The 25,715-nt window shown below is 40.8% G+C and overlaps 2 protein-coding genes across 3 annotated transcripts; both read left to right on the forward strand.

Annotated features, from left to right (window-relative positions):
* The first annotated feature begins 2,309 nt into the window (after positions 1-2,309).
* Positions 2,310-16,083, forward strand: SEC13 (SEC13 homolog, nuclear pore and COPII coat complex component). The gene is made up of 9 exons (XM_081849435.1): positions 2,310-2,544; positions 4,157-4,201; positions 5,288-5,403; positions 6,548-6,699; positions 7,603-7,736; positions 8,427-8,560; positions 9,637-9,757; positions 14,540-14,686; positions 15,311-16,083. Exons 1-9 carry the CDS (start codon positions 2,542-2,544, stop codon positions 15,419-15,421), a joined length of 963 nt encoding a protein of 320 aa, XP_081705561.1. The 5' UTR covers positions 2,310-2,541; the 3' UTR covers positions 15,422-16,083.
* A 3,530-nt stretch (positions 16,084-19,613) lies between these two features.
* On the forward strand, positions 19,614-24,000 carry GHRL (ghrelin and obestatin prepropeptide). Of its 2 annotated transcripts, none has more exons than XM_081844046.1 (5): positions 19,614-19,709; positions 19,921-20,069; positions 20,710-20,823; positions 22,713-22,821; positions 23,845-24,000. In XM_081844046.1, exons 2-5 carry the CDS (start codon positions 19,962-19,964, stop codon positions 23,862-23,864), a joined length of 351 nt encoding a protein of 116 aa, XP_081700172.1. In that variant the 5' UTR covers positions 19,614-19,709; positions 19,921-19,961; the 3' UTR covers positions 23,865-24,000. The 2 variants fall into 2 exon arrangements, with proteins under 2 accessions (XP_081700172.1, XP_081700173.1); XM_081844047.1 differs by having other exon boundaries at positions 20,713-20,823.
* The last annotated feature ends 1,715 nt before the right edge of the window (positions 24,001-25,715 follow it).

Raw genomic sequence — 25,715 nt, forward strand, 5'->3', positions numbered from 1 at the left:
ATCCTCTTGCCCTCCCCCATAACCTTTCTTGGTAAGCCATTTTTATTTCTGTTGTACAGATGAGGAACAGTGAATTTCCCAAGGCCACATAATGCATCCATGGCAGAGGAAGTACCTTAGCACAATCCTATGTGTGTATATAATCAGAAGTAAGTTTCTCTGAGTGCAATGGGACTTACTCACAAGTAAGTGCATGTAGGACCAATAGCCACAAACCGATTTTCTAGTGGCAACTTACACTAGCGCTGTGACTGATTTAACTTGTATCTAGAATCTACTCACCTGGCGTCAGATACTGTACATACCCGTGCCCAGAGAACATGCTTTTCCAGCGCTTTCAAAACGTTCTCATTGCAGGTTACAAACTGAAAATATTTAATGATTGCAAACAAATAAACGACTCTACTTTTTGAAATGAGCATTAAGTAACTGCTACTTGTTTGCTGATTTGTGGGCTCAACTTTCTGCATAAGATACAGCTTACAGTACACAAAACTGTTCAGTATAACTTTAGTATTTTGTAGGAATAGATTTACATTTCTATGGGAAGCAATATATAATATGAATTTGGAAAAAATATGAAAAGACTGTTTACAGACGGTCATCTGAACACAAGTTCTCTTATTCTGAAGAGTCTTTGGTGAGGTACTTTATCAAAAGCTTTTTGAAAGTCTAAGTACACAATGTTGATAGGATCATCTCTATCTATATGCTTGTTAAAACAAAATAAATTTTTTTTCCTTCCAGTAGCACCTTAAAGACCAACTAAGAAGTGCATGCACACTTCTTCAGATATACTGAAACAGAAGTCACCAGACCCTTCTATATAGTGAGAAGGTGGGGAGGGGTATTACTCAGAAGGGTGGTGGGAATGGGTGATTGGCAGATAGCTGTGATGAGCCTGTTGACGACTCTTAACGACTGCAATAGGTCTTACAGGAAAAAGCAAGGGGTGAGAAGGTGAAAATGGCTTTGTCATGTATAATGAGATAAGAATCCAATGTCTTTGTTCAGACCAGGTCTCTCCATGGTTTTAAGTTTGGTAATAAGTTGCAATTCAGCAGCTTCTCTTTCCAGTCTATTTCTGAAATTCCTTTGTAATAGAACAGCTACTTTGAGATCTTGTATAGAATGTCCTGGGAGATTGAAGTGTTCTCCTACTGGTTTCTCTGTCTTGTGATTCCTGATGTCAGATTTATGTCTGTTTATCCTTTGGCGTATATGCTTGTTGACACTGTCAAACAACTTTCTGAAAGTTTTGTGAGGCAGGACTTACCCTTGCAGAACCCATGCGGATTCTACTTCAGCAGCACTTGTTCGTTTATGCTTGGTAGTTACATCTTTAACGATACTGTCCACCAATTTTCTCACAACATATATTAAACTAATTGGCTGGTAATCTCTCAGATTCCCCTGCTTTCCAGTCTACACGTGTGGGGCTGATAAATTTTATATATACAGTGGTACCTCGGGTTACATACGCTTCAGGTTACACACTCCACTAACCCAGAAATAGTGCTTCAGGTTAAGAACTTTGCTTCAGGATAAGAACAGAAATCAGGCTCTGGCAGCGCAGCAGCAGGAGGCCCCATTAGCTAAAGTGGTGCTTCAGGTTAAGAACAGTTTCAGGTTAAGAACGGACCTCTGGAACGAATTAAGTACTTAACCCGAGGTACCACTGTATTTTCTGGCAAAAAGATCAGCAATCTCCAGTGGATGCCATCCAGACCCAGAGATTTGAGAGCTTTTCTATTGCCAAAAAGTCCTAGAATTCTTGCAGTGCTATTTGCCTCAGTTTCTCATTCTTGAATAAGTTCATTCAGGCCCAGAGGTTGTATCCTACATCTTCTGCTGTGAAGAAGAAAGCAATTTCAGCTTCTCTTGCATACATTCACTCCAATATACAAATGCGTAGCCCATTTTTAGCTTCTTAGCAGCAGTTATGAGGCAAGTCACGATTGCCCTTGGGAGCCAGGGAAGTGTATTTATAGGTGGGAGGCTCAAATGTTGTTTTCAGCCACTGTGCTCACTTCGAGTCAGTCACCCTTGCCCTACCTCGTAGGGAAATCGCAGGGAGTTGGGCGTGAGAGGGGGACAATGCCAGTATAATTTCCTTTGTGGGGGGAAAGGGCTGCGTGAGAGCACGAGGAAACAATTCTTAATTTGACAAAAGTTGGAACGGGAGCTGAGCGAGAACAACTGAAGCAGCATGGGGGGGGGGGCTGAGGTGGGATTTGAACTCGGGGCCCCCCAAAGACCCGCCATGAGCACAGCGCCCGCAGGTCCCAGTGGCTGAATTAACAGAGAGAACGGACTGCCAAGGAAGAGCGGCCTCCGCCCGTGAGGAGCCGATGGGAAAGGAGGGCGGAACGAGCGGCAAGCGGAACCTTTGCGCGCTCAGCAGGAAGACCGTTTTTCCCCTGCCGGGAGGCCTTCATCGTGGGACGCGCGTCTCGGCGGCGGTTTGCCACGTCTGTGAGCGGCCGAGAGCGAGAGAGCGGCTGGTGCAGCTGGAGACTCCCCTCCGCCCCGGCCGTCACCATGGTGAGGGGGCGCTCCGAGAGGGATAAAGAGGGGCCGTCGCCCACTTCCCCGCTTCCCGCGCTGAGCCCTTCGGGCCCGGCCTTCCTAGCCCCCGGCGCGGCGGCTTGCCCAGGGGGTGGGGGTGCCCTGGGCGGGGGTGGGGAGGACGCGCTTCCCTGGTGCTGGACGTGGGGTTGCCCCTAGTAACGGGGCATCCTCGCGCGCCTTTTCCCAAGGGATGCCAAGCCTGCAAAGGGTCCTCATCACCGCTACCCACCACACATGGGTTTTAGGGAAGCTTTTAATATTTGATGAATTATTGTATTTTACTTTTTTTGCTGGAAGCCGCCCAGAGTGGCTGGGGAAACCCAGCCAGATGGGCAAGGTATAAATAAATTATTATTATTATTATTATTATTATTATTATTGATTGGGGGGGCTGGCTCAGGGGAAAGAGCCGTCGCCCACTCCCGGGCTGAGCCCCATCTCCCGAGCAAGCCACATATTACCCAACAGGGACACCCTCATGTACTTGTTACACCCCTGTTTTCCCATAGGAGAGGGGTCAGTGAGCATGAAACATACACACACAGAAACACTTTTTTACGTTGGTGGAGGATTGGCTTTTCTTGTTTGCGTGTGTTTACTTTCGCAGTAGCTGCGCCCGTTAAAAAACATAAGGTGCCTGTTAAGAACAAAGCCTACCCAAGGTCTGGGTCAGCTCCAAAGGGTCTGGTATCTTGTCTCTAACAGGAAGCCCACAGCCAGGACATGAAGGCAGTAGTGCTTAGTGCACCCCCCTGCTCCCACATTAACAGACGTATTTGCTGGAAGTTCCATTTAACTGCCATATTCAATAGCTGCTAAAGGATCTATTGTCCATGCTTTTGCCTGGTTCCCCTTTAAATAGTCTAAGTCAGGAGACTTACCACAAGTGTGGGGCCTGATCCAGCCCTCCCCTCCAATTTTCTGCCCCCCACCCCTGGCTGCAAAAAGAAGAAAAAATAAAGTTGGTAGTGCTGGGGTGAATGGAGCCCAGTGCTATAAATATGTGGTGGATAAAGCTATTAGGGTTTACTAGTCATGGCAGTTATTTAATCTCTAGTATCGGAGACAATTTGTCTCTGAATTGGTTGCAGAGAATCTTGGTGGAAGTTCAATTGAGCTCATGTCCTCCTTGTGGGAATATTACAGCAAAGGTGTCTCACGGGCCACTGCAAGAACTGAAAGCTAGATTAGATAGGCCTTTAGACTGATCTAGCAGGGTTCATCTTATGTTGTTTTATATATATATACACACACACACACACACACACACAGTGCAGCAGGAAGCTTTCAGAAGTGCAAATTTTAACTTGCTATGTCACATTCTACCTCTACTGATCTCAGTATGATGTCAATGAAGTTCCACAGGTTGCTGAGTTCAGAAAGTGATTGTATGCATGGGGATGCTGCAAAGTCACCTGAGGGTTAAATCAATTTCAACTTTTTGGACACCCATTAAACAATGCAGTCAAACCTTACATAAAAACGTGAAGCAAAAGATGATGACATGTTTTAATCATTGAGTAAAACTCCAGGGTCGAACTCTATTATTTATTTTAAAATGTTTTGCTGTATATTTTCCTACTAGGTGTCTGTAATTAATACAGTGGACACTTCTCATGAGGACATGATCGTAAGTATTTGCTTTTTTTAAAAAAAAATCCCCTCAAAAAAGAAAGAAATCGTAATGATTGACTTTATTTTAAAAGAATGAAGTAAATGACAGAACATTTGTCCTAAGCAACTGTCTTAAAGGGACCACCTATTTCAGTTGTGAGATGAGCAGTGGTGGGAATGGTAGGGGCAAAGTGAAATAGCAAGCTTGAATCCAGGGAGAGAGTTGAGCATGCTGTGGCTAAGTTCCCTTTGGATTTTATGTTTAGGAAAAGTCTTGCTTTGTGACCTTTTAAATAGAACCAGCATTTTGTTGTATATAGAGAAGGGTGATACAATGCTTTTTATGTGTTACGGTTTTTGGAAACTGTGACAATGAGCAGAAAATGCTTTTTTAAAAAAGCAAAAAACTATAGCAGTAGGAGCTATATGGCTGAGTGGGTAAAATGCAACGGAGGAAGGCACAACCCATCAGCATTCTCTGCATTGCAATTTCTTCCAGAACTGCGCTCTGTCATAATTCCCATTTGTGTCAGTCAGGACTTAGAGTTGTGTACATCTGGTGTGAAAAGCTGTTAATGGCAATCTTGCTACAAGCCTTATTCAGGGTAAATAATGGATACATTCTGAGTGAGTAGTAAGTAACTTTCCAATCCTGCTCCTACCATTAATTTAGTTGACTATTTGGTGCATGTTCTATTCTATATTATTGCAGCTTAGCCATGCTGTATCAAAATAGCAGATAATATTGTGGCATAAAGTTAACATGACCTTCCCAATAATTCTAAACTGCTTTATACTCTCCATCCTTAAATTTTACCTATTCCCACTAGAAGCTGAGGTGGTCAGGGCAATTTCTGCCTTCTTGAGACTCTAGCCCCGTTTTGCCTGATAGTCATCACTATCGTCTGGTACGATATTGGCTGCAGTTGGGTTTTCCAGGAAAATGCTTTGTGATCACACTTTTTCATTGTACTGCACTGTGATATTCAGCATTTTACACATTTGGATTTGTTGCTTTTAAGATTTTAAAATCAGTTGTATTAATTAATCAATCAATCCAGAATTTATAGATGATCATGAAAACTTCTTTATTACTTCCCAGCATGATGCTCAGATGGATTATTATGGCATGCGGTTGGCAACTTGTTCCTCAGACAGATCAGTGAAAATATTTGATGTAAGAAATGGAGGGCAAATTCTCATAGCTGACTTAAGAGGGTGAGTCAATTAAATACAACATAATCCTATGACAAATTCCCCATTTTCAGCTTCTGCTTAGGGGTACAATTAATGGCTTTGGGGGCAGAGTGGTGAAAACGTAATGTGCTTTGTTTACATACACAATTTTCAATTTGCTTGATAATGTCTTCCTTCAAAGCTGTTTAGCAAAACACTTCTTCGAAAGTGTATCATTTATGATTGGCTAAAATAAGCCTCAGAATTACTTACACGTCTCATATTTTGCAATTTTCAGTTACCACAGTCTGAGGGAGAGAAAACCTTTTTCTTTCAAGGGTTGCATTTCTTGGGGGTATCTATTGGGACTGCATGCCAGCACAAACTCCTTTTCTGACACGCCTTTCCTCTCCCTCTCTGTCCTACTGTGCCCAGCGCACTGCTAAGAGGGAAGGACAGATCACTCCCACAGGGGGCTTTCTCCCCCTCCTTCCATCACTCTACCAATTTCAGCCCCCCCCCCATTTTTTCCTTTCCTTGCCAGAGCTTCTTGCCAGATCAAATGCAAAAGTTTTCTCTCCCCCATGAAATTAGACCAAGGACTGTACAAAATTAATCTAAGGACTACACACAACTGTCAGACTTCATGTTCCCCATCCCTAATTTTCGGGGGGGGGGGAGATTTCAGCATACTATCATCAGGATAGTGGTGGGGCAGAGGAAAGAATGAACAGCAGAAGAGCTGTAGTAAAAGGCATTGGGCATGATGAGTACTACCCTTGGTTGAGGAACCAGAGAGCTGAAATATTTATTTTAGAAGAATTTAGATGAAAGGGATTTTAAAAGAGGAAGAAGATTCTGTGGAATTTGTTGTTAATTTGGCTGATTTTTCCAGCAAATCCCTTGCCCCTGTTTCCCAGACAGTGACTATTTTTGTAACTGAAAATTCCATATATTTCCCTTTAAAAAGGTGTACTAATAGGTACATACTCTGAAATTTTTGAAATAAAAATATATGGAAAGATACTGAATTTCTGACTACAAAATATCACTTTGATATTTTAGTGGTAATATGTATTCATAACTGAAAATATTTCCATGACACTGAATGGCTTGTAAATGCTCTTGATAATAAAGTCTTGGTGCACTAATATCCCCCCGCCCCAATTCTTTCTGCTTTTTGTAGACATGAAGGCCCTGTTTGGCAGGTTGCCTGGGCTCATCCCATGTATGGAAACATCCTGGCTTCCTGTTCCTATGACAGGAAGGTTATTATCTGGAAGGAGGAGAATGGTACCTGGGAAAAGGCACATGAATACACAGGGCACGATTCTTCAGGTACTGGCTGTTCTTCCTGCTAGCTAGCTGAGTACAGTCGTACGTTGCAAGTCGAACAGCCTAGTTCTCGAATGTTTTGGCTCCTGATCAAAACCCGGAAGTGACTGTTCCGGTTTCCAAACATTCTTTTTGAAGCTTCCTGCAGCCAATCGGAAGCCGTGCTTTGGTTTTCAAATGTTTTGGAAGTCAAACAGACTTCCAGAACAGATTCCGTTTGACTTCCAAGGTACAACAATACTTAGTTGCTTCAGTTGTAATTTTCATGCATTGATTAGAGACTTCATGCAATCATGCTGGTCCTAGATCTTTGTTTGGTCTTCCTTAATTGAGCCTACTGAGCTTCTGTTGCATGTCCGTTGTCCTTTTCTGTGTAATGCTCTATTAAAGACCGAACTTCACAGACAGTGAAAGTAAAATAATTTATTTAGGAAACAAAACCATACCGACTGGAATGGTAATGGCATTTTATTGCATTTTGTTATCATTCTGATTGTGAGCCAGTTTGAAAGGATCTTAGTCCTGGAATGCAGCATAAAAAATCATCTGTGGTGTTTTTCTGTTATTACAATGTAACTGTCTGCTATCAACCCCATTTCCAGATGTTCCATTATACTAATTTTGGTAAAGCATTACTAGGATCAATAAACTATGTACTGTCTTAAGTGCAGTCAGAGGAATCTACCTTGGTACCATCTAAAATTCCTAAAACTTAGTTGCTATTTAAAAACAAAAGCTTTAAGCATAATGTGACAGACTTTTAATCCACCTAACAAGCCTAGGCTTCTGCTCTGATTGCCTCAGTCATTGCTGACAAATCTATTCAGGTCAAAGTACACATGAATTCCCCTCAACTTTTAAGTAGCCTTTATAAATAATTCAACCAATTTTTGTGTTTTCTGGCAGTGAATTCCGTATGTTGGGCACCACAAGACTTTGGATTGATCCTGGCTTGTGGCAGCTCTGATGGGGCCATCTCTCTGCTAAGCTGCAGTGGTGATGGAACATGGGAAGTGAAAAAAATCAGCAATGCACATACAGTGAGTAATTTTAATGGGATTCTTTCATTGTGTATTTCAGATATGGATGTTTATTTTAATGTCTGTGCAACAATTTTATTCTTTGTAAACTGCATAGAAACCTGTTTTGACATTAAGTTGCATGTAAATCAATATATAATAATCACAATTTTGTTGCAGAAAGTTTTGCTGCTCTGTAGTACTGAAGATAAAACGAAAAGCCACTTTGATAGAATGCCAGATGTCCAAAAACATAGCTAATATGTTTACATATGGGAAGGCCCATACCCCAGTGGCTAGAGTGCATATGTGGAAGAAGGCAGTCCGAAGATCAGTTGCTGATGTTTCCATTTAAGAAAATCCTGGTAATAGGACTGGAAAATATGTCTGCCTTAAAATAAAATAAAAAACAGAGAGCTGGTGCTAGTATAATAGGCAGTAGCTGTCTAGATCGTCTGGCAGTGAAAGGCAGTTTCATAAGTCCAAATAAATAAGATGAAAAAGTTGGCATTGACTCAGGGCCTTCATTTCTCAACATAATTGTACTGTTCTGTTTAATGTGAAAGTATTCAGAATAGCATGATAAAGGGTATGCTTAGTATGCTACTTCAGTAAGTATCCTGTCATTATGTTAGTTGTGTTAAGAAATATTTGGATGCTTGCTTTGGCTGCAAATAGGAAGAAACTGCATAAATTTGTGTTCTTGCATAGATTGGCTGCAATGCTGTTAGCTGGGCCCCTGCAGTTGTACCAGGAAGCCTTATAGAACCGCCATCAAGCCAAAAACCAAACTACATTAAGCGTTTTGCATCAGGCGGCTGTGATAACCTTATCAAGATTTGGAAGTAAGTTGTCCTGTCAAATTTACCTAAAGTCTTCCAATATGACGGACCTTTCTTTGTATTTCCTCTTTTCAACCTCCCCGCATCCACACTCCTTCCAAGGTATTAAAATTGCTTAAAAGGCTTTATTTCTGACTAACCTCGCTCACTTTCATTCCAATGTGTGCATCTGTGCATGCACATCCACATCTTGGAGCCCAAATGGCTTTATCTGGAGTTTCAAACAGCAGCTGTCTTCTGAAGAGACTTACAAAAAATTACCTCCATATTCACAGGCAGCTTCAAATATGGCATGGGAAGCTGCTGTTTAAAACCCTTATGTTATCATTGAAGTGGGTTGTCGGAACAAGGCTTTATGAAATTCTTCTCCTTTATGTATCTTGGGTATAGGATCAGCCCGTTATTTGTAGTGTTGTAGTGTTGCTTTGACAGAATGGCTGTCCCAACTTTAGGTTTTTGTTCTTGTTTTGTGGAAGGTTAGCATTTTTTATTGTTATTGCTGTTCTTATTTAAATTTATATAGTCATCCGTAGATCTCAGGGCATTTCACAACATAAAATTACTATATAAAGAGCACAAAATACATAATTAAATATAAGAACAGAAACAAACCAAGAATCCCCCCATGCCATGATACATTTAAAAGGATATGGGATGTCAGTCAGCCAAAGGCCTGCTTGAAGAAAAACGTTTTCACTTGGTGCCTAAAGGTGTATAATGAATGCACAAACCGAACCTCCCTGAGGAGAGCATTCCACAAACAGGGAGCCACCGTAGAAAGGGCTTGTTCTCATATTGCCACCCTCGAGACCTCTCATGGAAGGAAGCACATGAAAAAGGGCCTCGGAGGATGATCTCAGGGTCTGAGCAGGTTCATATGGAGAGAGGCAGTCCTTGAGTTACTCTGGTCCCGAGCCACTTAAGGCATTATAGGTTAAAACCAACACTTTAAATTGGGCCCAGATAACTGGCAGCCAGTATTACAACACTGTAATAAGCGTCTGCATGGGAAATACGATGAGAAGATGTTTTGTTTTGCTCTTTCTAAAATTGTACCTTTCTCCCTTGAATCCTGCCAGAGAAGAAGATGGCCAGTGGAAAGAAGAACAAAAACTTGAAGCTCACAGTGACTGGGTCAGAGATGTAGCCTGGGCCCCCTCCATAGGCTTGCCAACAAGTACTATTGCCAGCTGCTCACAGGTAGAGATTGAATGGAGTAAATTATATACAGTTACTTTTCACATAACATTTAGCTACTATAGGCAAAGAAAGCTCCTGAGACCGCCACCTTCTGCTTAGAAGCTGTGGTTGGATCCAGAGATTCCATAAGTGAAATTCAGCTAATAGAAAGTTCTTTGGAAGATAGGGTTGGGGAAGAAAGAGAGGTGGTTTTCACCAATTCTTCCCTTCCCCTGTATCTCCCCAAAATCAGAGTACAGTGGTACCTCGGGTTACAGACTCCGCTAACCCAGAAATAGTACCTCAGGTTAAGAACTTTACCTCAGGATGAAAACAGAAATCGCGTGGCAGCGGCGCGGCAGCAGCAGGAGGCCCCATTAGCTAAAGTGGTACCTCAAGTTAAGAACAGTTTCAGCTTAAGAACAGACCTCCGAAACGAATTAAGTTCTTTTTTTTTTTTTTTTTAATAATTTTTATTGATTTTACAACATAAACAAAAAACAAATAAACATAACACGACTTCCCCGAACCTCCCCTTCACTGCATCCATATTTTAAAATTTTTAGCAATTCTTCATCCCATTTTTATATTTAATTCTCGTTAAAAAAAAAAATTCTATTTTATAAATTTCAATTTATAGCTGTAATTCTTTGTATCCAATCCCTTGACATCTTAACATTCCGAAATTTTACAACAATTTTTAAGGTAGATTTTAAATTTTTTCCAGTCCTCCTCCACTGTCTCTTTCCTCTGGTCACGGATTCTGCCGGTCATCTCTGCCAGTCCCATAAATTCAGTCACCTTGGTCTGCCATTCTTCCAGAGTAGGTAATTCTTTAGTCTTCCAATACTTCGCCAAAAGGATTCTTGCTGCTGTTGTTGCATACATAAAAAAGGTCCTATCTTTCTTTGGTACCAATTGGCCGACCATGCCCAGGAGAAAAGCCTCCGGTTTCTTTACAAATGTCCACTTAAGGATTTTCTTAATTTCGTTATAGATCATTTCCCAGTAGGCCTTAATCTTTGGGCAGGTCCACCAAAGGTGATAAAAAGTTCCTTCACATTCATTACACTTCCAACAATTGTTATTGGGCAAATGATATATCTTTGCAAGCTTGACTGGGGTCATGTACCACCTATAGATCATTTTCATTATGTTCTCTTTCAGGGCACTGCATGCCGTAAATTTAATACCTGTGGTCCATAACTGCTCCCAGTCAGCAAACATAATATCATGACCAATATCCTGTGCCCACTTAATCATAGCTGATTTAACCGTTTCATCCTGTGTATTCCATTTTAGCAGCAGATTATACATTCTAGACAAATTCTTAGTATTGGGTTCTAGCAATTCTGTTTCTAACTTTGACCTCTCCTTCTGAAATCCTAGTTTTCTGTCCTGCTTAAAAGTTTCATTGATCTGGAAATAATGTAACCAATCTCGGACTTTAGGTTTCAATTTCTCGAAACTCTGTAGTTTCAACTTTTCACCATCATATTCTATAATTTCACAATATTTTGGCCAATCTGTATCCATGTTCAGTCTTTTTACCGCCTTGGCTTCCATTGGTGACAACCACCTAGGGGTTTTACTTTCAAACAAATCTTTATATCGATTCCATACATTATACAATGCTTTCCTAACAATATGGTTTTTAAAATTTCTATGTACCTTTACCTTATCGTACCATAAATATGCATGCCAACCAAAGTTATTATCATAACCTTCCAGGTCTAGAATGTCTGTATTCTCAAGAAGTAGCCATGGTTTCAGCCAGCAGAAAGCTGCTGCTTCATAGTAAAGTTTTAAGTCCGGCAGGGCAAAGCCCCCTCTATCCTTTGCATCAGTTAGAATCTTAAATTTTATTCTGGGTTTTTTGCCCTGCCAGACAAATTTAGATATGTCTTTCTGCCACTTCTTGAAACAGTCCATCTTATCTAGGATTTGCAATGTCTGGAACAGAAACAACAATCTCGGCAATACATTCATCTTGATAACAGCAATTCGGCCTAACAAGGAAAGTCTCAATCTTGACCATATATCAAAATCTTTCTTCACTTCAGCCCAACATTTCTCATAATTATCTTTAAATAGGTTCACATTCTTAGATGTTAAATTCACCCCCAGATATTTTACCTTTTTAGTAATTTCCAAACCAGTTTCTCTTTGAAAACTGTCTTTTTCCCCCACCGTAAGATTTTTTTCCAACACCTTTGTCTTATGTTTATTTAATTTAAAACCTGCTACCTGACCAAATATTTCAATAAGTTCCAAAACTCTTTTTGTACTGGTTTCTGGCTGTTGTAATGTCAAAACTAGATCATCTGCAAATGCTCTTAACTTATAATGTTTAGTTCCGACCTGTATACCTTTAACCAGCTGGTCTCTTCTAATCATATTTAGGAAAACCTCCAGTACCGATATAAACAATAGAGGAGAGATTGGGCATCCCTGTCGTGTCCCTTTCTCTATTGGAATTTCGTCCATAACCATACCATTTACAATTAGTTTGGCCTTTTGCTCAGAGTAAATTGCACTTATACCATTTTCAAAGTTCTTGCCTACCCCCATCCCTTGGAGATTCCTCTTCATAAAGCTCCAACAAATATTGTCAAAGGCTTTCTCTGCATCCACAAAAATCAAAACAGCTTTTCTATTTATGTCAGTTTCCAGAAGTTCTAGAATATCTATAATATTCCTCACATTATCTGACAATTGCCTGCCTGGTAGAAAGCCTGTTTGGTCCCTGTGAATCTCCTCTAACAACACTTTTTTGAATCTTTTTGCTAAAATGTCTGCAAAAATTTTATAATCCACATTCAAAAGTGATATAGGGCGATAATTCTTAACTTGATGTTTCTCAGTTTCTGTCTTCGGTATAAGTGAAATGAATGCTTCCTTCCACGATTCGGGAGCCTTTTTCCCTTCCAAAATTTGATTGCAGACTTCTTTCAATGGTTGTATTAACCAATCCTTCAGTACTTTATAATATCTCGCGGTTAGTCCGTCTGGTCCTGGTGATTTTCCCAGCTGCATATCCTGAATGGCGCTCTCTATTTCTTGATCTGTAATTTTCTCATTCAAACTCCTTCTATTATTTTCAGAGATTTTTGGTAGGCCGTATTTTCCGATAAATTCTTCTATCTCCTGTTCGTTTTTTGGCCCTTGTTTGTATAATTTCTTGAAGAAACTTTGAAAACAATTGCTTATCTCATTTGGTTTATTAATAAACTTCCCATCTACTTCAAGTGATGTCACTGTATTCAATTTTTGCCTCTTTTTCAGTTGCCAAGACAGTAGCTTCCCACATTTATCTGCGGACTCAAAAGTCTTTTGTCTCATTTGTTTAATTTTCCATTCTATTTCCACGAATTAAGTTCTTAACCCGAAGTACCACTGTAGTGTGGAAAGTGGTCAGAGAGTTTCAGGAAGAAGAGATCAGCAAAAATCACTTCACCAATCCTTCCTCCTCCAGGAGTCTCCACTAGATCTCAGGCCCTACACCAAGTGGAAAGAGTCTGGATCTGACTGACTTTTAAAAAAAATCATATATTTTAGTTTCACTTTATTTCATCTAGCAAAAGATGTATCACTGATCTATAAAATTCATAATCTAAAAGTGCATTTGCTGATTTATCAGTACAGTGGTACCTCGGGTTACATACGCTTCAGGTTACATACGCTTCAGGTTACAGACTCCGCTAACCCAGAAATAGTACCTCGGATTAAGAACGTTGCTTCAGGATGAGAACAGAAACTGTGCTTCGGCGGTGCAGCAGCAGCAGGAGGCCCCATTAGCTAAAGTGGTGCTTCAGGTTAAAAACAGTTTCAGGTTAAGAACGGACCTCCGGAATGAATTAAGAACTTAACCCGAGGTACCACTGTACATTACTGACAAGGCATATACATCCAACAGGCTAGTTTGGGTAGCTCCGCAATAGGTAACTGATTCAAGCTTGCAGGAATTCATTGTGGCGCAGTCCCTTCTGGGCTGTACCACATAGTCTTCAGATTTGGGGATGCATATTTGATGTGCCATGTAAATCTATCTATCTATCTATCTATCTATCTATCTATCTATCTATCTATCTCCCTGCATACGGAAAGCTGGCATGTTAACAGTGATACTTATTTAATACAGTCATACCTCGAGTTACTGATGCTTCTGGTTGCGTTTTTTCAGGTTATGGACGTGCCGAAACCCAGAAGTACCAGAATGGGTTACTTCTGGGTTTTGGCAGTTGCACATGTGCAGAAGCGCCGAATAGCAACCCGCACGTGCACAGATGCAGCACTGTGGGTTGCGAACATGCCTCCCGCACAGATCACATTTGCAACCCAAGCATCCACTGTAATAGTAAAAATAGTAAAAGTAAGCCTGCCATGTTCACTTGTACAATGGCACACTTAAAGTTTGAAGCAATATAATCCAGGTAAAACCTATCCAGGGATGGGGAACTTTGCCCTCCAGATGTTATTTGACACCAACTCCCACCAACCCCTGCCAGTAGGGCCAACGGTCAGGAATGATGGGAATTGTACCCTCTATATATTATTATACTACAAGTTTCTCACCTCTGACCTGTGTCAATATGCTATGTCTGTAAACTTGCTTGTTGGAAATGTATACAGTATTTTTAGGGGCCAACAATTACGGGCTTTTAAATGGTGCAGCCACATGCCTTTGGGATGCTGCCTGAGTGGTTCTGAAAATAAGATGCCCTTGATAAGGAGGCCTTGCTGTATTTAGTGCTGAATGTGAGCTTGCCCTTGTCCTTACAGCTTTGCTTGTTGTTTTTCTAGGATGGCAGAGTTTTTATCTGGATGTGTGATGATCCCTCTGGAAATTCATGGTCACCAAAATTGCTACACAAGTTCAATGACGTAGTCTGGCATGTTAGCTGGTCCATTACTGCAAATATTCTTGCAGTGTCTGGAGGAGATAATAAAGTGAGTGTAAAGCATTTTATTCTTATACTTTCAGTCACATGGCCATATGCAGGTGTCAATCTAACTAGTTCTTATGCTCATGAGATCCAAATTTTCCAGTTTTTATCCTTATTTGTAGTCAGAGAATAAACCAGCTTCCTAATTTGGATATATAGGGAAACTAAATTAACAAAAGGCTGCAAGTCTTGCATTTCAGTGTGAGAAACAGAGGAGAGTGCACAAACCCAAGGTTTGTTCTTGATTTATTAAGATAAGGCTTATTATACCAAGATCATCATATCTAAACCAGGCCTATATCTTCCTAGGTTCTAGCAGTGGGGGGTGGGATCTACTTTTTCTAGAAGTTTAATAACTTTTTTAAAAGTTAAAAACAGACATCAGTTAACCATATTTTCACTAAGTTGTATTGACTTTAGCAATGTTGGAAGAACGTGAATTTAAACATTAGCTTGTCTTGTGTGAATTTAATTGAATCTGTTTGGAGTGGGAATACTGTGCTTCCTCAAATATGGAATGACTGGCAACTATTGGCAAGGGGAAATTTTCAGAATAAACTCACGTTGCCAAGTGCAGTGGATTCTAAAACCTGGGCAAGAACTAAACACTTATTCTGATCTTTTACAGGTAACTTTATGGAAAGAATCTGTAGATGGACAGTGGGCATGCATCAGCGATGTTAATAAGGGCCAGGGAGCAGTATCTGCTATTACAGAAGGGCAACAGAATGAACAGTGACAAATGGGTTAACATCAATCCCCAATTATCAATGCAAGGAAATAGACATGATTTTTACTACTTTTCTTATTAAACCAAATTTATTTGATCTGGCACAAGCAAAGCTAACGTTTCAGGAAAGCTATACATACCATAGCATTTTGCCTTAATTGACACTTGATAAAATTCAAGGCAAACTGTACATCAAAAGGTATTGTTCAGTTGCAGTGAGATTTTTTCTTTTTCTTTTAAGCATCACTTCATTTTCTTCATTAATTTGCTGGGAAACTCTTGATAAGCCTTCCATTAACTCCTCTCCATTAGGAGGAGAGGAAAAGTTCCTATGGATCAATCTCTCTCTTTCAGAATGACTTGTTATACTTACAACAGTCTTCTTATCATTTAAAGCCTGGTAATGTTTTCTCTTTCAACAAAAAGAAAGAAACTCTGCATCAGATACCTAATACAGAATTTGAACTTAAGCAAGAGAGATGGAGACTGCCATTTAAACATGGAGAAGGATTACCAGAAATTCAAAGTTGCTTTTGTTCTACAGTTTGCCCTTCTGTTAGTTGCAAGTACTTGTGAAATTGACCTCCAAAATATTATCAAGCTAATAAACTCTAAGCCACTTTGTGTACCTCTTTTTGTTTAAAAGAAAAAATAAAGTCTGATCAAAACAATCTCAACTGTTTGGAAAGAAGGCTACTTTTTTACAGAGGTTATTTTATATATTTTCTCCCCCTGTAAATATGTATCATCAAGTTATTGGTCCAAAGCTTGCTATTCCTTTTGTCCAAAGGTTACTTCATAAACAAGTAGAGTGAAAACAGCAAGTGCTTAAGAAGAGCAAAATCTGCTTGTGTGACAGGGAAGGAGATGGGGCAGCAGTAAAATCTGACCAAGTCAAAAGTATTAAGAGCCAGACATGAGGACAACAATCATTTCTTAAGTCTATTGTCTTTCAAGCAGGCTAGTTCTTTTCAGTCTCCTATTCTGCTTCGGTCAGATATCATGTGCAGTAATGTGTCTGGAGTTTTAGAAGGGTATCAACAATTTGGAATGTGTACAGAGAAGGAAGCCAAATGAAGGTGAGGAGTCTGGAGAGCAGCTCCTCCAACTCCTTCAACTTTTCACCATAAAAGAGATTATTCAGATGTGATATGATGACAATCTATCATAAAGATGTTGGAGCCATTTTTTTCTGATGCTCCAGAGGGTAGGACCTGAAGCAACAAATTTAAACACGGGGTGAGTTTCTGCCTGTCAGTTGTAGGGGTGAATTTCCTGTGTCAGCACAGGGTTGAACTACCATACTTTCCTGTGTATAAGACTATGTTTTTCCCCCTTTAAAAATTCTAAAAAGTGGGGGTCATCTTATACATGAGTAGTGCATAGGGTGGACGTTTCCTTGGTTGCTGCCGCGGCTGTCAGCAACTATTGTGTGTGTTATTGGTTGGTGCATCAATGGGTGGTGTTGATTGGCCAACGCTCCAGCAGTTGGGCGGGTGATTGACAGCTTCTACTGGTGATGGGACAGACAGGAGGTGGATTTTGAGATGTGTGCGGGTGAGCGATTTTTAGCAATCCCCCAAAAAAGCTCAACAACTGTGTGCCATCTCCCCCCATATTCTTAAATTTGAGTCCCCCAAAATAGTGGGCATCTTATACATGGGGGTGTCTTATAGATGGAAAAGTACGGTAGTATGGAGGCTCTACCTGGTGCAAAAAGCTATGGATAGATTGCTGATGGGGACAGGCAATATCACCAGCACATAACTGAGGCACTCAAAAGCTTGCGCTGGCTGCATACCAGGCCAGGTTCAGGGCTCTTGTGTTAATTTACAAGGCCCTTGACAACTTGGGTGCAGGATACCTCAAGGACTGTCTGGTTCATTATAGCCCTGTCTGATCACTGAGGACTTCAGGGGAGTCGCTGTTAGTGGTCCCCCATGGCAAGGATGCATGGCTTATATCGGGGGTCAGCAAACTTTTTCGGCAGGGGGCCAGTCCACTGTCCCTCAGACCTTGTGGGGGGCCGGACTATATTTTGAAGAAGGGAAAAAAAGAACGAATTCCTATGCCCCACAAATAACCCAGAGGTGCATTTTAAATAAAAACACACATTTTACTCATGTAAAAACACGCTGATTCCTGGACCGTCCACGGGCTGGATTAGAAGGCAATTGGGCCGGATCCGGCCGCCGGGCCTTAGTCTGCCTACCCATGGCTTATATCAGGCTTCCTCAACCTCGGCCCTCCAGATGTTTTGAGACTACAATTCCCATTTTGAGACTACACCACTGGTCCTGCTAGCTAGGGATTATGGGAGTTGTAGGCCAAAAACATCTGGAGGGCTGAGGTTGAGGAAGCCTGGCTTATATCCACCAGCAGCTGTGCATTCATGTGGGTCTACTTTTATGGAACTCCATTCCAGCTGCAACAAATAGGCCCCTTCCCTTTTTGATCATCTAATGCCTACTGAAGCCTTTTATTCCAGCAGGCACTTTAACTGAATTCTGATGTTTATAGTTTTCACTGATTTTTATCCTTGTTGTGTGTTATTTGTATACCACCTAGAGAATATAGTAATTGAGCAGTATATAAATTGCTTGAGTTGTGAGCAGAGAAGTGCCTTATTCAAATCTCCCCTCTGCTGTGAACACACATGCAATCCTATGCATGCGCACACAAAGGTCAGACCCCTTATGTTCAGTGGGGCTTCCAAGAAAGTGAGCAAAGGATTGCAGACATGAGCAACTGCAGTGTTAGGCTGAACAGGCTCCTGTGAGGATTTTGATATAATGTATGTGATGTGTTTTGACCACTTTACATCCCTCATAATGCCCTACGTACCCAAGCTGGCTACAATTACATTAAAACAATATAAAAGCAAATCAAGCCACAAAGCCAATGATAAAAGCAAGAGCAGATAAGATCAGCAACAGCAAAATAAACCACCCTGGCAGACTGGCCTGTCTAAATTCAGATGACCTTCACTGGCTGGTGGAAGATCACCAAAGAGCTGGCTCAGTGGGGGCCTCCGAAAAGGGAATGCCAAAGCCGCTGCTAAATTTGCTATAAGCATTATTTGTACGTATCTCAGATTTGAGTAGTTCTCTCCCTTTATAGATGTTGGCTTAAACACTTAACAACTGTAACATTCTGTTTCACTGGGGGGATAAATATAAGGCCAGTATTTCCGAGAACACTTATAGCTCAAGCTATTATGTCAGTGCCGTAGCAAAGAGAGATGCTTTCAGCTGATAAATGTTGCCCTCTTGCCCCTGAAACCCAGCCCAAAGCGAATGCTTTGTTTTCATAGCAAAACCTTCACAAAAGGTCAGGTTTACTTGTTACCTTTCTGTCTACAGTTTCCATCACTAGCTCAGAATCTCATCACCCAAGCCATATGTCTCTGGTTTTTTTTTTTTTTTTTAAAGGTGCGAAAAATGGAATGGAGAAATCTACCATGCTGGGAAAAGTACAAACTTCCCTCCCTAAAGAAGGAGGCATATTTGCCAGTGTTGTGGTTGTACCCTCATATTCAATTAAAAAAAACCACCTATGGTGCTGTGGAACATATTAGGCACTTTGCTAGGTAATATATTGGGTACATTGAGGATCTTTACTAGAGCATTCTGCTGCATGGAAATTGTTTAGGGGTACAGTGGTACCTCGGGTTACAGACGCTTCAGGTTACAGACTCCGCTAACCCAGAAATAGTACCTCGGGTTAAGAACTTTGCTTCAGGATGAGAACAGAAATCGTGTGGCGGCATCAGGGAGCCCCATTAGCTAAAGTGGTGCTTCAGGTTAAGAACAGTTTAAGGTTAAGAACGGACCTCTGGAACAAATTAAGTTCTTAACCTGAGGTACCACGGTACTCTCATTTTGACTCAAGAAAATCACTATAGTGATTTTATAGTTCAAATTGGGATTCACAAAATGTTTAGGGGTATGCATCCCCCCAGAAAAAAGCACTGTGTGTGTGTGTGTGTGCGCGCGCGCATGCGCGCACATGTGCATGTGTATGTGTAGCTGTATCTTATTATTTTACCCTTGCAATATAAAAATTCTTAGACAAATCAAACAGATTTCCCCCCCAAAAAAATATTAGTTTCTTGAAGCTAATGCATCATACGCATTTCCTTACGCTTACTGTTTAACTTAATTGAAATGTGTTTCCAAGCAATGCCTAATACTACTTGGACTGAAAGGTATTATGTACGCAAAGCAAACATCACTGATGACTATTTAAAGGCTTTCAACACTGCTCTCCATTAATTCATACGAGCAGGAAGTATTGGGTAAGACATTTTTCTACCTCTTGCTTAGCATTGTTTTACATTCTTAAAAACATTATATACCAAGTTCATTAATGTATGGGGATCCTGGCTCTATGTGCCAAATTTTATTAAATCATGGGCTAATTAAAACTTTAGCAGTTCATGTGATTCGCTTATTGAGTTTAAAACAAATAGTTTATTTTAGGATGCACCAGTTTTCTTTGTGTTGCAGGTTGATACAGCTTGAATCACAGGCATCTTTTAAAGACAACCATGTTTATCAGAAACATGGTGGTAGGAATGCTTCTTATCTGTTCTCTCTGGACAGAGACCACCACAGCCGGTTCCAGTTTTTTAAGTCCCGAACAACCAAAAACTCAGGTAAATGCTGAATACATTGCTACGGCCCCACACTGATACTTTATCAAAAGGTGTTTCATCCTGGACAGTTAATCATTTGCCTACAACTAATCCAGAATGCGGCAGCTAGACTGGTGACTGGGGGCGGCCGCCGAGACCACATAACACTGGTCCTGAGAGATCTGAATTGGCTCCCAGTACGTTTCTGAGCACAATTCAAAGTGTTGGTGCTGACCTTTAAAGCCCTAAACGGCCTCGGTCCAGTATACCTGAAGGAGCGTCTCCACCCCCATCGTTCTGCCCGGATGCTGAGGTCCAGCACCGAGGGCCTTCTGGCGGTTCCCTCATTGCGAGAAAGTAAAGCTACAGGGAACCAGGCAGAGGGCCTTCTCGGTAGTGGCGCCCGCCCTGTGGAACGCCCTTCCAGCAGATGTCAAAGCGATAAACAACTACCTGACATTCAGAAGACATCTTAAGGCAGCCCTGTTCAGGGAAGTTTTTAACGTGTGATATTTTATTGTATTTTCGCTTTCTATGGAAGCCGCCCAGAGTGGCTGGGGAGGCCCAGCCAGATGGGCGGGGTATAAATAATAAATTATTATTATTATTATTATTATTATTATTATTATTATTATTAGGTTTGCATGTGATTTGTTTTTAGCAGCGAAAAGTCTCCCCAAAATCTACAACCAAGTTCCATCGCCGAGATGCAGAAACATTTTTGGATGTTCATGGAAGTGAGACTGAGAGAGACAGCAATGAAATAGAAATAAAGGTAACTACTCCACACCCTCCAACATTTCTCCAATAAAAATAGGGACGTCCCATTCATAATGGTAATTTTACTATTTATCCTCCACACATCTTACTAGGTTGCCCCAGCCACTCTGAGCAGCTTCCAACATATATAAAAACATAATAAAACATTAAACATAAAAAACCTTCCCTGTACAGGATTGCCCTCAGACAGCTTGGGGGTCAGATAACTCCATACCCTCCAACATTTCTCCATTGAAAATAGGGACATCCTAAGGAAAAGTGGGGTCAAATCAGATACTGGGATGGTCCCTGGAAAATAGGGACACGGAGGGTCTGCTACTCCCCACCCCTGCTGCCCCAAATCAACTTGTACCACACAAATTAAGAGTAAAATATTTCCCCTCCTCCCAAAACATTTTACTGATGTACATTGTATCTTAACAAAAGGGGGGGGAACCCCATAATTTAAGACATAGCATTTAGCATTTTCATGTACAGATAGCCACTGCCCGAAATCATACTCTAGCCAGAAATCAGTGCATATACAGATAACCTCATGCGCAGGGATATGATTACAGTATGGGTAACCCAAGGTGCCCGAACCTTGAATCTTTTATGTTGGGTCTCGGATCTCTTGCCTATTTCTACTCACTTTAAAAACTTTTATTTTTCATTTGCTTACAGGGCAGCTAGGGATTGTAACTGAAGTCTTTTTAGTATTTCGTATCTAGCCACTGAACAGGATTCTTATTTGCAAAAAGAATGAGATAATGAAGGACAGGACCCAGAAACTACTCTCTGTGTATGAAAACGGGACATTCTTTACCACCTAATTTGGTCTTTAGGTTTTTCAATAACCTTGAGAGAAGAAGGTACAAACAGAAGAATTGGATAAGCTTTGCTGATAACTGGCTGCTTTGCATTCTTGCTGCGTCTGAAACAAAATAATGTCCTTGTGGCATGGATAAACTATTTCTGTGGCTCTCTGTATATACTGACGAAATAGAGCAGGGTCTGGTCTATCTATACAGTCTTGTCATACAATGTCCAGGATAGTGTCAAATGCCTGTTCCCAGAATGTTGTGACAGTGTCACAGGGCCACCACAGGTACAATAAGGATTTCCAGTCTCTCTTGCACCAGGAACACAACAAAGTCATGCAGGAGTAAGGCGCTATGTCTGCAGAAATGACTTGTGCACTGCAGATGAGGTTGTTTCAGACTGGTTTCTGAAATGGAAGCTCTTATGTGGCAACTTCCCACACAGTTCTTAACCCTTCCATATTGACCACAAAGCTCCAAATGTAACAAATTATAAAGAATGGAAACTAGGCCCTTTCTTCTGGAAGTAGGTCCAGTCCTCCCATTAGGCAAAGTGAGGCAACTGCCACAGGCAGCAGGTGCTGGCCGGGCACAGCAGCACTCCCATGGCTGTTCTTCATAACCCCTGAACCCTTTCTGTTGAAAGACAGAGGTTCAGTAGAGGATGTTATCCCTTCATTAGTGTTGAAATAAGATTCAGTTGTCAGTCCAGTCATCTTTTCATCTTGTCCCCTGCCTCAGGCAGCAAAATGTTTTGGGCCAGTCCTTCATGGAAATCATTTGTACACACAGATTCTGAAAAATGGTTAATGACCAAGCTACCTGGTGAGCACTTTGTAATTTGGATATGAATGTTCTTGCCTGGTTTTTCGGAGGCCAACTAGTTCTTTGGCTATTTTAGGTTTTAATAGCGGATATAGAAAGCAAGTATTTAGTTCTATAAATATTGCCTACAAAGTGTAATAGTCTGGGATGGTATTATATTGTGTTTTTATGTTGTGAACTGCCCTGAGTTGTGTGGGTATATGGTAATAATAAATAGTAGTAATAAAGTCTAACCTTAATGTCCTGCAACTTTCCTTAGTTCACTGTTCCCTTTGAAATTGGCATGAAAATCTCAGAAGATCAGTACCAAGACTATGGCCCAATACTGGAGAAGCTTCTGGAAGACATACTTGTTGAAGGCAATAAAGGTAAAATTTCCTCATTCAAGGAACCAGGGTTTTTACCCAAATTCAATCCACAAGGTATTTGGAGATCAACTTAAATAATAATAATAATAATAATAATAATAATAATAATAATAATAATAATATACCCCGTATAACACATTTTGAATATCCTCCCCTAACTACATCAGTCCATGCAGTGATAAAACAATGACATCAGCTGCAAAGGCAACTCAATGCATTCCCTGCTTTTGTACAAGCTGTAAGTTCCTTTCAATCTACTTGATAAATACCTCAGCTGTTTCTAGCCCAAGTCATCAGAAATTAAGGCTGCACACAAATGCACATCTACATGGAAACAAACAGAACTTGCTTGAGTAAATTATGCTTAGGATCTGGTTGCACACCAACAATCCTAAATAGTTACTAGAGAATATTCCTCTTAAACAAGTGCTTCCAAGTAAATATGCTTAGATAGGAGGACTGTATGCACAAATATTTTAGGATTATGCATTCAGAACGAGAAGGGCACCGTGTTTTTTATTTGTAAAACTTGTGCATTTTCAAACCCATGTCATGATTTAATCATATTTTGAATGTATGGGACTTCTAATCTTTGTGGCAAAATGAACTCCAGCTGTTATCCATCACAATGGAAAACAAACCTATTTTTATGTTCCAGATTGGAAGTGATGGTGGTGTAGGGGACCCAATCTAAATGAAGCATAAACCTCAGGAAATCCTGTTGGCATCCCTGTAGGGTAGCACTCCTGCTAAAAGACCAAGTGTTCTATCAGTGAAGTCACCCATTAATGCAACAAGACTTCCTATGTGCTTGTCTATATCTGACCCAGTGGGTTGGGGAAACCCCCATAACTAAGAACAGATTCCAGAAGTAGTAGTATTATTTTTTTTTGCTGAAGCATTCTCTACCCACTTTACTGCTATTGTTCATATATTACTTTATCTTTTAACAGGCAGAGCCTTAAAAGTAATTTTACATTAACATAGCTTTTTATATTAACTACTGCCTTGTTGACCTTTCAGAAAGCCAAGAAACACAGTGAAAAAACAGCTGAAAATCGAGATGCTGGAGTTAACATAACAACTTTACATTAAAACGAGTTTCATGCTTTGAATTCTACTGCTTCAAATCTTACTTTATGCTATCTGACATACCTAATAAATGCCTTTATTAGAGAATGTTAAAAGCGTATCTGGCAACTTATTGGAAGATTCTGTGATGGCAAAGCTACAGAGCTTTTTAAAAAAATAAAATAAAATAAAATATGCAAATAAGAGGGTTAGCGGAAAGATTGTAATCAGGGGAAAGAGCTGGGAGACTAGAATGAATTTAGCTGGATATTATTGATTGCCTCATACATTTGTTGCAGGAGAAAAGAATATCTGAGGTTGTGCTTATTTATCAGTTTCTAAAACAGTGTGGAATTAAATTTAAGGAACTATATAACAGTGAAGCAAGTAACACATTCTTTCATCAAAGGAAGAACTGTGTTGACACTAGGGAATACAGTTGCTACCATAAAAAAGGATGAGGCTTCCTGTTTATTAGCTATGATCTGGATCGCAGGCATAACTCGGCAAAGAATGACATTTTTTTCCTATGTTGCATGCATTTTAAAAAAGCAGGTCAAGGGACTCCTAAATTCTACTTCAAGGCAATTGAGCCACATAATAATAATAATAATAATAATAATAATAATAATAATAATAATAAAATTTATTTATATCCGCCCTCCCCAGCCGAAGCCAGGCTCAGGGCGGCTAACAACAATAAAACAGTACAAAAGTACAGCACAAACAACACTCTAAAATCATTCATTATGAAATTAATTAATTCAAGCCACTGGCAACCGTTGGGCCAGAGCTCTGCGAAGATTGCCGGAGGGAGTCAGGCTGTGCCCTGGCCAAAGGCCTGGTGGAACAGCTCTGTCTTGCAGGCCCTGCGGAAAGTCCCGGAGGGCCCTGGTGTCTTGTGACAGAGTGTTCCACCAGATCGGAGCCACGGCCGAAAAAGCCCTGGCTCTAGTTGAGGCCAGCCTAACTTCTCTGTGGCCTGGGATCTTCAAGATGTTTTTATTTGAAGACCCTAAGTTTCTCTGTGGGGCATACCAGGAGAGGCGGTCCCGTAGGTACGAGGGTCCTAGGCCGTATAGGGCTTTAAAGGTTAAACATTGCTGAACTATACTATGTCCCATGCAGACATGCTAGCTCCTAAGATGATTGCAGCCTGGACTTTTTAGGTCAGTACAGCATGGCAGCGAGGCCAAGGTTTGGCTTAACATGCTGTCTAAACCTGGGTTGATAGTTATGGTCTTTCCTCCTTAACTATGTCTTGTAGTCGAGGTTTGTCCTATGGTTAACCCTGACCCTACAGATTGTGATTAAGGAGGAGAGACCTTAACTATATTTCTGGGTGAGAACACCACACTGCTAGCATTCTGCACTGCCCTAAAAAGCCTAGGGAGGAGCCAAGTGGGTCAAGATCCTCTTCACCAGGATGTAAGAGCCTGCTGGATCAGGCCAGTGGCCCATCTAGTCCAGCATCCTGTTCTCACAGTAGCCAACAAGATGCCTGTGGAAAACCCACAAGTGGAGCCTTATCACAAGAACACACTCTTCTCCTGTGGTCTCTAGCAGCTGATTTTCAGAAGCATAGCACCTCCAACCAGAGAGCCAAATCAGTCATGTGGTTATAGTAAGCCAAATCTGGGCTTGAGAGTTTGAAGGTGTTAAACAGCTAAGTTTGTGCTCCGGTGGTGTTTTAAAGATAGAAAAGTGAGAGCTGTCTTATGACTGGAAAGGGAGAGCATGGTTTTATTGTTATTCCTGCATATAAACATACATACATACATACACCTCACACACGTGTGCAGAAGGAAAAAGTTACTTAGAAT

Source organism: Podarcis erhardii (assembly GCF_964252035.2).
Source record: "Podarcis erhardii genome assembly, chromosome: 2".
Taxonomy (NCBI): Eukaryota; Metazoa; Chordata; class Lepidosauria; order Squamata; family Lacertidae; genus Podarcis; species Podarcis erhardii.

Excerpts from the sequence above, each read along its gene's own strand:
- GHRL (XM_081844046.1), top strand. The coding sequence starts at position 19,962 with ATGTTTATCAGAAACATGGTGGTAGGAATGCTTCTTATCTGTTCTCTC. Across the intron at positions 20,824-22,712 it reads GCAATGAAATAGAAATAAAG|TTCACTGTTCCCTTTGAAAT; the intron begins GTAACTACTCCA and ends AACTTTCCTTAG. Across the intron at positions 22,822-23,844 it reads ACTTGTTGAAGGCAATAAAG|AAAGCCAAGAAACACAGTGA; the intron begins GTAAAATTTCCT and ends TTGACCTTTCAG.
- SEC13 (XM_081849435.1), top strand. Across the intron at positions 7,737-8,426 it reads AAATCAGCAATGCACATACA|ATTGGCTGCAATGCTGTTAG; the intron begins GTGAGTAATTTT and ends GTTCTTGCATAG. Across the intron at positions 8,561-9,636 it reads AACCTTATCAAGATTTGGAA|AGAAGAAGATGGCCAGTGGA; the intron begins GTAAGTTGTCCT and ends GAATCCTGCCAG.